At 46.1% G+C, this 13,840-nt stretch overlaps 1 protein-coding gene across 1 annotated transcript in view; it reads left to right on the top strand.

The window, feature by feature from the left end:
- Nucleotides 1-13,269, top strand: part of LOC138299158 (spliceosome RNA helicase DDX39B) — a 37,028-nt gene extending 23,759 nt beyond the window's left edge. Inside the window, exons 10-11 of the mRNA XM_069237228.1 lie at nt 12,059-12,202; nt 12,586-13,269. Coding sequence (XP_069093329.1) covers nt 12,059-12,202; nt 12,586-12,602 — 161 coding nt within the window. The 3' untranslated portion in view covers nt 12,603-13,269. The remainder of the gene's footprint in view (nt 1-12,058; nt 12,203-12,585) is intronic.
- The last annotated feature ends 571 nt before the right edge of the window (nt 13,270-13,840 follow it).

Below are 13,840 nucleotides of genomic sequence, written 5' to 3'. Positions count from 1 at the left end.
TGCCCAAAACGCTTAGGTGCCTATGGAGAACAGGGGTGCCCCGGTTCCAGTCTGCCAGCCGGTAAGTACCCGTGTCCTCTGGGGACAGACCAGGGGGGTTCTGTAGAGCACTGGGGGGAGGGGGGTGGAACACAAGTAGGCACACAAAACACACCCTCAGCGGCACAGGGGCGGCCGAATGCAGTGTGCAAATCAGGCGTTTGGTTTTAGATAGGAAACAATGGAGGGACCCGGGGGTCACTCTAGCGGTACAGGGGGGCTTCTCAGGACAGCCACCACCTGGGCTAGGCAGAGAGTCGCCTGGGAGTCACTCCTGCACTGAGGTTCGGTTCTTTCAGGTCCTGGGGGCTGCGGGTGCAGTGCTGGTTCCAGGCATCGGGTATCTTGTTACAGGCAGTCGCGATCAGGGGGAGCCTCTGGATTCTCTTTGCAGACGTCGCTGTGGGTTTTTTTTGGTTAATTATTCCAGGGCAGTCCTCTAAGTCTTCAGAGGTTGCTGGTCACTGTCGGATGATTCGCTGGTTGCAGGTTTTTGACTCTGGAGACAGGCCGGTAGGGTTGGGGCCGAAGCAGTTGTTGTCTTCCGTCTTCTCTGCGGGGCTTATAGGTCAGCAGTCCTTCTTGTTTCTTCAGGTTGCAGGAATCTGATTTCCTGGGTTCTGGAGTGTCCCTAAATACTAAATTTAGGGCTGTGTTTAGGTCTATGGGGCAGTAGCCAATGGGTACTGTCCTTGAGGGTGGCTACACCCTCCTTGTGCCGCCTCCCTGAGGAGGAGGAGGGGGGGGCACATCCCTATTCCTATTGAGGGAATCCTCCAAAATCAAGATGGAGGATTTCTAAAGGCAGGTGTCACCTCAGTTCAGGGCACCCTAGGGGCTACCCTGACTGGTGGGTGACTCCTTGTTTTTCTCATTATCTCCCCTGGACTTGCCGCCAAAAGTGGGGGCTGTGTCCAGGGGGGTGGGCATCTCCACTAGCTGGAGTGCCCTGGGGCATTGTATCACGAAGCCTGAGCCTTTGAGGCTCACTGCTAGGTGTTACAGTTCCTGCAAGGGAGAGGTGGTAAGCACCTCCACTCAGAACAGGCTTTGTTTCTGGCCTCAGAGGGCACAAAGGCCCTCACCCCAGACGGTCAAAGTCATCTCTCAGCAGCAGGCTGGCACAGACCAATTAGTCCTGCACTGAAGGATTGGGTAAAATACAAGAGGCATCTCTAAGATGCCCTCTTTGTGCATTTTGTTAATAAATCCAACACAGGCATCAGTGTGGGTTTATTATTCTGAGAATTTTGATACCAAACTTCCTAGTATTCAGTGCAGCCATTATGGAGCTGTGGAGTTTGACACACTCCCAGACCATATACTTAATATAGCCACACTGTACTTATAATGTCTAAGAATAGACTTGGACACTGTAGGGGCATATTGTTCATGCAGCTATGCCCTCACCTGTGGTATAGTGCACCCTGCCTTAGAGCTGTAAGGCCTGCTAGAGGGGTGACTTACCTATGTCACAGGCAGTATTTTGTGGGCATGGCATCTTGAGGGGGATGCCATGTTGACTTTGCCTTTTTCTCCCCACCAACACAAACCATCTGCAATGGCAGTGTGTATGTGTTAGGTGAGGGGTCCCTTAAGGTGGCACAACATATGCTGCACCCCTTAGGGACCTTCGCTGGTCACAGGGCTCTTGGTACCACTGGTGCCTTTTACAAGGGACTTATCTGTGTGCCAATTGTGGAACCAATTGTACATTTTAAGTGAAAGAACACTGATGCTGGGGCCTGGTTAGCAGGGTCCCAGCACACTTCAGTCAAGTCAGTATCAATATCCGGCAAAAAGCAGGGGGTAACTGCAACAGGGAGCCATTTTCCTACAACTGGTTTACCAAAAATAATGTGGATAGCTCTGTTCTGAACCGCGTTCCCTAAAATTGATATATGTTTTAAAAAGGTGACTTTTTAAATATAATAAAGTCTGCAGATTTCACTATGCTAACTTGTGGCCTGAAATAATTAAAGAAAAGTTCATAATGAGGGTCAATCCCTCGGCCCTCTCAAACACCCCAGGTGTTAGTTTTTTTGTAAGACATAAAGTACTCTCATTCAAGTTTTAACAGCCTACAAACACTGCAGGTTTGAGTCCGTCATTATTTTATCATGTCTGTTACTGCAGACCTTGGCAGCAATAATCTTAGTAAGAAAAGCACTTGCATGTTAAAACGATGAGGGGCAGCTGGGCACTCAGATATTGAGAAAGATGGGGTAGGGCCCTGTGAGCTGCAACAAACTTTGGTGGGGAAATGAGTAACTAGAGACTCGCTGGTGATTAGTCTTAGAAGAGCATCTTTTTTCCCGTGCTCTGGTCTACACACCTACTTCCTTTTTCAGATGTAAAGGAAACTCACTCTATCAAATTAATAGAGAGAACTGGTCCGATCAAAAGTGTAGATTGGCTTTTGTCGTGTAACTTTGGTGTAGGATTAGCTCACAATTATCTAAAACTGTTTTTCTGTTCCCTTAAGGGACTGGAACCCTGGCTGATAACAGTTCTGAAGCTGCGTGTTACCGATGGCTTTAGGTAGCTGTGGCGATCAGGGAAGAGTGAACATAGATCTGTAGAGCTCAAGTTGCACAGGATTCATGTAGGTCTCCCAAATTAACGAGGCCGCCATCACCTGTTAGACTGTAGAGGTTCTATCTTGATCTTAAAGGTGCGTTAGCTGAGAATTATATTCAAGGGCGTGAAATAAAAAAAAAATCTACTTGTCTGGGGAGCTAAAAGCAACAGAAATCTACTTGTTGTGTAAAGAGATTACTTGTCCCAGCTGTTGTCCAACTGCATTTGCTGGTCTGTGTGCTAAGCCTATTGGTTCATTTGTCCTCTCACACCAAAGGCTTACATATGCCCATACAGTTGACACAGACTAGTGAGTTCCTTCCCTCAACTCTTACAGTATAGCATAAATTCTCTTCACCCTCTATTTCCTACTCCATGCTTTTCTCCTGCTCTCCCGCCACTGGCTGCATGTTCTTTCATCTATTCTCTCAATGGAGTCTTCCATTTTTGCTTCACTGAATGGAGCCTCCATTCCTTTCATTGCTGTTTTCTCATCACAGGTCCATGCTTGCCTTATGGTGTCCACTCTGTCGCCAGCGGGGCCATTCCACTTTTGCTTCTAATCTTTCACCACAGGCAGGGTCCAGGGCTTTTGCTATCGCACTCACACACCTCTAGCTACGTGCCTATTTTTCCTCCAGTTTCTAACCACAAGCTGGCTCTGTTCCGGCTGCACAGCTACTCTTATACCATGCTCTACATCCTCCCTTTTCTTCTACTCTATTAACAAAGGCGCCATTCCATTTCGCTTCCACCCCAAACCAGAGACCTGTTCCCATTCACCCTCCAGCACACTGGATTTAAGTCTCCCTTTTGTTATTGTGGCTACTGTTCCTACTCCCTTGCCATCTACTCGTAGAGCTTAGGATGCTTGGAACTCCATTTGCAGCATGCAAGTTCAGCTGTGCTTGCCAGTGGTACAACTTCCTCACAAAGTGGACATGCAGTCAGAGGGGGAAACACTTGCATCCCAACCGCCTACTGCTGCACTGGAAAGACCGCCAATGAGTAATTTTCTAATAGTCATCTGAAGGGGCAATATCCAACATGATCAAGTTCAAAAATAAGTTGCTCGGTTTTTTGGCACTAGATTAAGTGGGGAAACGGATACTGTGCTCTGGCGTCTGGGACTTGATTAGCATATAGCATTTCGTTTTTTCCCCGACAACATGAATTTGAGAAAAGTGGTCCATAGTAATTGCTGATTCATATCATATGAAAAGTTGGATGAAGCTGTAGCCGTTCCCCACACTAATGTAGATTAATGACTAGTAAAGAACACTCCACTCAGGGCCAGATTAGCAGTTGGAAATGATGCACAAGACTTTTTTTTTTTTTTTTTTTTTTTTTTTTTATTTATTTTTTTTTTTCCGCATTTAGCTGCAACACAAATTAAAATGCTCTTTTAAATGGACCTATTAAAATCGTACTTCCTTTTTAGGTCGAGCATAACAGCGCGCAATCGCTGCTTTTCCGACATGTTATCTATTTGGTCTTCTAACCACACCCACCCCACGCCTATCGCTTTTACGCGTTCATGGGCTTGCCTTTCAAAAATCCTTTTATCATTGGTAAATGATTTACGTTTGTTCCTCCTTAAGGCGGTTTGGTTACGTCTTAGGCATCGACCCTGTTACATGGCTAATTTTACTTTTGCAGATACATTTGACTGCAAGTGAACTCCTTTTTAGGGTCGAGCCTGCGCTAGCATGCTTATCGCTTGCGAGAGTTAAAGGGCTCGAAGCCACGTCCATGTCACATCAGTGTCTTTCATTGGTTCGTGGGCTTGCCTTTTAAAATCTGCTTGCTTTTCATTAGTGGAATCATGCATACGTCATGCCTTTTCCGGTGGTTAGCCCTCCTTGAGCGCAGCGACCAAGTACTAAAAACATACGAGGCTCGCTGTTTTGTCTGGTTTGTGGACTTTTTTTTTTTTTTTTTTTTAATAAGCAGTGTGATCTCGTTGGGCAGAAGTCGAGCGATTTGCATAACATCGACCCTGTTACATAGTTGCACCTTTTCAGGTTACGTAGATAATTGCACTTTTGCCGATAGGTTTCACTACGAGTGAACTGTAGCAGGGCGATCGTGCTCTTTTTTTTTCCATTTAATGAGGCCAGAAAAGTCCTGTTGGGAGTTTACAGCTGCTAATAGCTCTAACTCTGAGAAATGCGAGACCCGTTGCATTGCAAATGCTTGTTTCTTTTGTGTGTCACACTCGTGGTGGCTGTGGTGCTTGGAATTGGCTCACTTATGTGAAAGTATTACTTTTAATTCTCAATTTATGTGGCAAGAAAAGTCTAGTTAGGAGTTTACAGCGCTAATAGCTCTATTTCTCGAGCAAATGCTTGTTGTGATTCCAGAGGTCGACCTGTAATTCACTCTGTAGGGCAGACATCTGAGCTTCCCTTGACAGACTTTGTTAGATAACTAAGCAGGGATGGTGGCACTTGAAGACTAAGCACTAGAACAATCCTGTTTTATTCTGCATTACATAAATCTTCCGTATTGCCTCAACTTCCGGGTGTGCAGCCACAGGTAGGTGCTGCAGTGCGGGACCTGTCCAGTTATGGGATGGTAATACTTTGGCCAGAACTTGACCCATGAAGCCTGTTTCCCAAGTTGAGGAGGGTTTACACCGACAGGCTTTCTTCCTTTTTTGCGTAGCTGTCTATGTAAGTTTTCGTTTTTCATTAACTGATCGCTTATTGTATTTTGACGAAGAGCTTACCATTTTTTGGTCCTGATGAAACGCCAATTGATCCTGTAGGATAGCTGAGGCGTGAAACAGGTTGACCTTTTAATTAGGTTGAGTCACTGTCCTCTATATCCCCCATTCTTATGGTTTGAGCATAGGAACATTATGTTCGATGGCATCTGTCGCTGTAGATACGCATGTTCTGCAATAGCTCGCCATCTGGTGTTGGGCCGGAGTGTTACAAGTTGTTTTTCTTCGAAGAAGTCTTTCGAGTCACGGGACCGAGTGACTCCTCCTTTTGTCTCCATTGCGCATGGGCGTCGACTCCATCCTCGATTGTTTTTTTTTCCGCCATCGGGTTCGGACGTGTTCCTGTCGCTCCGAGTTTCGGAACGGACAATTAGCTAATTTCGGAAGATTTTCGTCGGTATTGTTGCGTTCGGGATCGGCGTACTTAGATTCCACACCGCATCGAAGATCGAAGAGCTCCGGTGCCCTTCGGGGTAGTTTTTCGATCCCCCGTCGGGGCCTGGCCGCCCCGACCGCGTGCTGAAGAACGCCGATGGAACGGACCCCGTTCCGTTTCTGCCCCAAATGCCACAATAAATACCCCTACACAGACCAACACTTGGTCTGCAACCTGTGCCTGTCACCTGAGCACAGCGAAGACACCTGCGAGGCCTGTCGTGCGTTCCGGTCCCGAAAAACACTCCGAGACCGTCGAGCCAGAAGACTTCAGATGGCGTCCGCACCAACAGCCCAACAGGAGTTCGAGGAACAGGGAGAAGAAGGTACCTTCTCGATCCAAGACTCAGACTCCGAAGGATTCGACGATACACAAACCGTGAGTAAGACGTCGAAATCCACACAGAGACACATTTACAAGGCCCAGGGGACGCCACTGCCATCCGGCCATGGCTCCACCCATAAATTCGGTGACCGACCGTCGGCACCGAAAAAGGCCCAAATAGTGCCGAGGTCGTCCGACTCCGGTCGAGACACCGGCACACAGCCTTCTCGGGACCGAGAAAGTGCTGGAGACAAGCCTCGACACCGAGATGCCGGTGTGGACACGGCTCGACGCCGAGACAGCGGCACCGAAGCAGATCGACGCCGAGAGGTTTCGGCCCCGAAAAAGAAAAAAGTCACCTCGGAGCCGAAAAAACACGCAGACAGGGTTTCGGTGCCAAAACAAACTGCAAGCGACCCAGCTCCAGGCTCTTATACAGAAGAGCACTCGCTAACCTCCCAAATGCAAAAGCATAGGTTTGAGGAAGAGCTACAAGCAACTGATGTGGACCATACGCAAAAGCGTATCTTCATACAGCAGGGGACAGGAAAAATAAGCACCCTTCCCCCTATTAGGAGAAAGAGAAGGTTGGAGTTCCAGATTGAACAGACACCACAACCAAAGGTGGTGAAAAGAGTTACCCCACCACCCTCTCCTCAGCCCGTGATTAACGTCTCACCAGCACAAACTCCATCACTCTCCCCAGCTCACACCACCATGAGCCAGGGTGACCAAGATCAGGACGCATGGGACCTATACGACGCCCCAGTGTCAGATAATAGTCCGGAGGCATACCCTACGAAGCCATCTCCACCAGAGGACAGCACCGCGTATTCTCAAGTGGTGGCTAGAGCAGCACAATTTCACAACGTAAGCCTCCACTCAGAACAGGTCGAGGATGATTTTTTATTCAACACACTCTCCTCCACCCACAGCTCGTACCAAAGCCTGCCTATGCTCCCTGGTATGCTCCGGCACGCAAAAGACATCTTTAAGGAGCCGGTCAAAAGTAGGGCAATCACACCAAGGGTGGAAAAAAAGTATAAGGCGCCTCCTACAGACCCGGTTTTCATCACTACACAGCTGCCACCAGACTCTGTCGTTGTAGGAGCAGCTAGGAAGAGGGCCAACTCTCACACATCTGGAGATGCACCACCCCCAGATAAAGAAAGCCGCAAGTTCGATGCAGCTGGTAAGAGTCGCAGCACAAGCTGCAAACCAGTGGCGCATCGCGAACTCCCAGGCACTACTTGCGCGCTATGACAGAGCCCACTGGGACGAGATGCAACATCTCATTGAACATCTGCCCAAGGACTTACAAAATAGGGCAAAACAAGTGGTTGAGGAGGGACAGGCCATTTCCAACAACCAGATCCGCTCCTCCATGGACGCTGCAGATACAGCTGCACGGACAATTAATACATCTGTAACTATCAGAAGGCATGCATGGCTCCGAACGTCTGGATTTAAACCAGAGATTCAACAAGCAGTTCTCAATATGCCTTTTAACGAAAAAGAACTGTTCGGTCCAGAAGTGGACACAGCGATTGAGAAACTCAAAAAAGATACGGACACTGCCAAAGCCATGGGCGCACTCTACTCCCCGCAGAGCAGAGGGAATTACAGCACATTCCGTAAAACGCCCTTTCGAGGGGGGTTTCGGGGTCAGAGCACACAAGCCAGCACCTCACAAGCAACACCGTCCAGTTACCAGGGACAGTATAGAGGAGGTTTTCGGGGACAATATAGAGGAGGGCAATTCCCTAGAAATAGAGGAAGATTTCAAAGCCCCAAAACCCCTACTACTAAACAGTGACTCACATGTCACTCACTCCCTCCACACAACACCAGTGGGGGGAAGAATAGGTCATTATTACAAAGCATGGGAGGAAATCACTACAGACACTTGGGTTCTAGCAATTATCCAGCATGGTTATTGCATAGAATTTCTACAATTCCCTCCAAACATACCACCAAAAGCACAATATTTAACAACACACCATTCCAATCTCCTGGAGATAGAAGTGCAGGCACTATTGCAAAAGAATGCAATCGAATTAGTGCCAAACACACAAATAAACACAGGAGTTTACTCACTGTACTTTCTGATACCAAAGAAGGACAAAACGCTGAGACCAATCCTAGACCTCAGAGTAGTGAACACTTTCATCAAATCAGACCACTTCCACATGGTCACACTACAAGAAGTATTGCCGTTGCTAAAACTACACGACTACATGGCAACTTTAGACCTCAAGGATGCTTATTTCCATATACCAATACACCCATCGCACAGGAAATACCTAAGGTTTGTATTCAAAGGAATACATTACCAATTCAAGGTACTGCCTTTCGGATTAACAACCGCACCAAGAGTCTTTACCAAATGTCTAGCGGTAGTCGCTGCACACATAAGAAGGCAGCAAATACATGTGTTCCCATATTTGGACGACTGGCTAATCAAGGCCCATTCGTTCATACAGTGCTCAAATCACACAAATCAGATCATACAAACCCTCTTCAAACTCGGGTTCACCGTCAACTTTACAAAATCCAACATTCTGCCGCGCAAGGTACAACAATACCTAGGAGCCATAATAGACACATCAAAGGGAGTAGCCACTCCAAGTCCACAAAGAATTCTAAATTTCAACACCATCATACAACGCATGTATCCAACACAAAAGATACAGGCAAAGATGGTATTACAACTCCTAGGCATGATGTCTTCATGCATAGCCATTGTCCCAAACGCAAGACTGCACATGAGGCCCTTACAACAATGCCTAGCATCGCAGTGGTCTCAAGCACAGGGTCACCTTCTAGATCTGGTGTTAATAGACCGCCAAACTTACCTCTCGCTCCTGTGGTGGAAAAACATAAATTTAAACAAGGGGCGGCCTTTCCAAGACCCAGTGCCACAATACGTAATAACAACAGATGCTTCCATGACAGGGTGGGGAGCACACCTCGATCAACACAGCATACAAGGACAATGGAACGTACATCAAACAAAACTGCATATCAATCACCTAGAACTTCTAGCAGTTTTTCAAGCACTAAAAGCTTTCCAACCAATAATAGTTCACAAATACATTCTCGTCAAAACAGACAACATGACAACAATGTATTATCTAAACAAGCAGGGGGGGACGCACTCCACGCAGTTAAGCCTGCTAGCACAAAAGATTGGGCAATTCACAACCAAATTCGCCTAATAGCACAGTTTATACCAGGGATCCAAAATCAACTCGCAGACAATCTCTCTCGAGATCACCAACAGGTCCACGAATGGGAAATTCACCCCCAAATTCTGAACACTTATTTCAAACTCTGGGGAACACCTCAGATAGACTTGTTTGCGACAAGGGAGAACGCAAAATGCCAAAACTTCGCATCCAGATACCCACACAAACAATCCCAAGGCAATGCCCTATGGATGAACTGGTCAGGGATATTTGCTTACGCTTTTCCTCCTCTCCCTCTCCTTCCTTACCTGGTAAACAAACTCAGTCAAAGCAAACTCAAACTCATATTGATAGCACCAACTTGGGCAAGGCAACCCTGGTACACAACGCTGCTAGACCTATCAGTGGTACCCTGCATCAAATTGCCCAACAGGCCAGATCTGTTGACACAGCACAACCAAAAGATCAGACACCCAGATCCAGCATCGCTGAATCTAGCAATCTGGCTCCTGAAATCCTAGAATTCGGGCACTTACAACTTACCCAAGAATGTATGGAAGTCATAAAACAAGCTAGAAGGCCATCCACCAGGCACTGCTATGCAAGTAAATGGAAGAGGTTTGTTTGCTACTGCCATATTAATCAAATACAACCATTACACACAACTCCAGAACATGTAGTGGGTTACTTGCTTCACTTACAAAAATCTAACCTGGCTTTCTCTTCCATTAAAATACACCTTGCAGCAATATCTGCATACCTGCAGACTACCTATTCAACTTCCCTATATAAGATACCAGTCATTAAAGCATTCATGGAGGGCCTTAGGAGAATCATACCACCAAGAACACCACCTGTTCCTTCATGGAACCTAAATGTTGTCCTCACTAGACTTATGGGTCCACCTTTTGAACCCATGCACTCCTGCGACATACAGTTCCTAACCTGGAAGGTGGCATTTCTCATCGCCATTACTTCCCTAAGAAGAGTAAGCGAGATTCAGGCGTTTACAATACAGGAACCTTTTATACAACTACACAAAAATAAAGTCGTCCTAAGGACCAATCCTAAATTTTTGCCAAAGGTTATTTCACCGTTCCATCTAAATCAAACAGTGGAACTTCCAGTGTTCTTTCCACAGCCAGATACCGTAGCTGAAAGGGCACTACATACATTAGATGTCAAAAGAGCATTGATGTATTACATTGACAGAACAAAAAACATCAGAAAGACTAAACAACTCTTTATTGCATTTCAAAAACCTCATGCAGGAAACCCAATTTCAAAACAAGGTATAGCCAGATGGATAGTTAAATGCATCCAAATCTGCTACCTTAAAGCTAAACGACAGCTGCCCATTACACCAAGGGCACATTCAACCAGAAAGAAAGGTGCTACCATGGCCTTTCTAGGAAACATCCCAATGCAAGAAATATGTAAGGCAGCCACATGGTCTACGCCTCACACATTCACCAAGCACTACTGTGTAGACGTGTTATCCGCACAACAAGCCACAGTAGGTCAAGCCGTATTAAGAACATTATTTCAGACTACTTCCACTCCTACAGGCTGATCCACCGCTTTTTGGGGAAATAACTGCTTACTAGTCTATGCAGAACATGCGTATCTACAGCGACAGATGCCATCGAACTGAAAATGTCACTTACCCAGTGTACATCTGTTCGTGGCATCAGTCGCAGTAGATTCGCATGTGCCCACCCGCCTCCCCGGGAGCCTGTAGCAGTTTGGAAGTTACCTTCAATTATTTATATATGTATCATCTCAACCTTAAATAGGTGCATACTTAGTCACTCCATTGCATGGGCACTATTACTACAATTCAACTCCTACCTCACCCTCTGCGGGGAAAAACAATCGAAGATGGAGTCGACGCCCATGCACAATGGAGACAAAAGGAGGAGTCACTCGGTCCCGTGACTCGAAAGACTTCTTCGAAGAAAAACAACTTGTAACACTCCGGCCCAACACCAGATGGCGAGCTATTGCAGAACATGCGAATCTACTGCGACTGATGCCACGAACAGATGTACACTGGGTAAGTGACATTTTCATTTCCTTCTACTCTCCAGTGTTTTTAATCTTGCCCAAGACCCGCCATCCCTAATAAATCTGATTTTGGGTGGTTCTCGAGTCAATTTTATTTTTATTTTCAGTTCTCTTTAGTCTCCTAGTGGGTCTGAATTCCCTCCTTATTTCTGTGGCACGCGTACTATACATAGAACCTTCAGTACAGAGCCCCCTTGCAAGGGGGCACGTCGGGTATTGTAGCGCCAGCCTGACAAAGAGCAGACCCAATGATGAAGCTTGACATCCAAAGAATGTGAGGGTTCTAGCTTCTGAATTTAGAAGTGCCCATGTTTTTCTTTTAGGAACAGTGTGCCTTGTTGGTTACATATTACTCAGGGAGACTGCACACTTTACCTGCTTCAATAACTCTCCCGGTCCCTCTTCGTTTTGATTTATAGGTGGTTGAAGCCAGTTGCAGCAAATACAATTTTAAGCAAATGTTTGGAACTTGTAGCATGGGTTTGGTAGGGGATAGATTTTTCCCACGGCGTTGGGTCTTCCTTCTCTCTCCTCTAGAGTTTTACTTATATAGAACAAAGGTCTGCTGCATGTTAATCTATAGATTTGTGGTGTTTGGACATATATTTTGTAGTTGAGATGAATGTCTTTTCCTTGTGGAGGGGGGAGAAAATCAAGTTTTTAGAAGTTTGTCCTTCTCTTTACACTTGTAGGTAGCCAGAGCAGGGCGCTTTGGTACAAAAGGCCTCGCCATTACATTTGTGTCAGATGAAACAGACGCCAAGATCCTGAACGAGGTGCAGGACCGGTTTGAGGTGAACATCAGCGAGCTTCCTGAGGAAATAGACATCTCCTCGTACAGTAAGTGGCCCTCGGTGTGAGTGAAGCAAGGGTTTGGGATTGGTTGAAAGCTTTTGTGTCGTGGTTCTGTATCCAAAGAGTGCTGAACTATAAAGTAAGTTGTTTAATTCAGGTGTACATTAAATTAAATCATAGGGCAGAGGAGAGATGTTGGTCCAGCTGCCTAGATCACTTTCATAAGTTCAACATGCCTTACTGTGGATTTGACCAACTGCCGTGATGCTTGTAAATGTGCGTGTACGAGGATAGCAGGGTTGGGGCCGGGAGAATGGGCCGAATTGTAATTAAAATCACATTTAAAGTTGTGTGTTTTTTGTTTTTATGGGTGGGGGGCGGGGCCACAGAGAACCCTCTCCTGACATATGTTTTTTTTCTCTTTGCAGTTGAACAGACCCGGTAAAAGAACCGCCTGGGCACATTTCCGTTTTTGGCATCATGGTTTATTTTATTTTGCTTTTACTTGTGAGAATGAATGAGGTTACAGCCTCCTTCCGCACCCCGGGCAGCTGATTTGTAGTCTCTTGATTTTCTTATGCTGAAATTCGAGGAGAGGACTGTAAACCGCAGCTGCAGCACCTTTCTCAAGGGGCTGGCCCATGCAGAACTTCGTAGCAGCAGCACGCCAGGAACAAAAGCGTGTCTAAATGGGCGTGTCGTCCTCCTGTAGACTCTGGATTTGCGGTGTAAAGTTTGGCCTGCGCGCTGCCCCGCCCATCGTTGGGCATGTCTTGAGATCTGCAGTGTTGTCCCGATGACACTAACCTGAGGATGAAGAAGGAACATCAGACGTTTCCTCGCTTCACCTGGCCTGCCATGAACACTTGACACTAAGCAGAACAGGCTGGTTCAAGATCAGCTCTAGTGATGGTACTACAGCTGATCCCTCAATGTTTTTTGTTTTAGAAAAAAAAAGTACGAGATGATGGTTCTTTTATACAAAATGTGGATTTTCTTTACGTGGAACATTGATGTCCGAATTACAATCTGTCCTGTGTTCTCGTATTACACACTTGACTATTTGTTTAATAAAAAAAGACAAACCACATCAGTTGTCTATATGAAACTGCCATGATATTGACTTTCTCCTCCTTCTTGAAAGTGTGCCCCTGTAAAAAATAGAGTAAGATTGACCACATTTAGACGTTTCCTCTTTATCTGTAGAAATATGGGACTGAAAAGTTGGGAAGTAATTGTTGCCCATTTTACATTTGTTTTTTTTGACCAGTGTTGCATTGGCTTAAGCACTGACAAAGCTAATAGCGCTCTCATACGTAAACCTATTGGCTTTGACTATGCTTGCTTTTTATATATTTTTTTTGTTGATGATTTTTTTTTTTTTTTAACACCATCTGGTTCAGACTTATCAGCACTGTGCACTGACAGACAAATCAACACGGGGGGGGGGAGTAAAGAGTTTTGGAAGTGGAGTCATGGCACTTTCAATACAGATGCTCACCTCATGGAATTGGAAGAACATTTGCCACAGATTACAATCCAGGGCCAATAGTTTCCACAGCACTGGCATCTGCACGTCTATGACCCGGAGCTGACAACTTGTACAGCGCGACTGTCACAACCTCATTCAGGTAGCGAGTGCTCAGTGCACAGGCATGACCACCATGTATTACTTACAAAAAC

This window comes from Pleurodeles waltl, chromosome 6 (assembly GCF_031143425.1).
Source record: "Pleurodeles waltl isolate 20211129_DDA chromosome 6, aPleWal1.hap1.20221129, whole genome shotgun sequence".
NCBI classification, from domain to species: domain Eukaryota; kingdom Metazoa; phylum Chordata; class Amphibia; order Caudata; family Salamandridae; genus Pleurodeles; species Pleurodeles waltl.
Note: the sequence above shows the minus strand (reverse complement) of the source record. Positions and strands in the feature narration are given on the sequence as shown.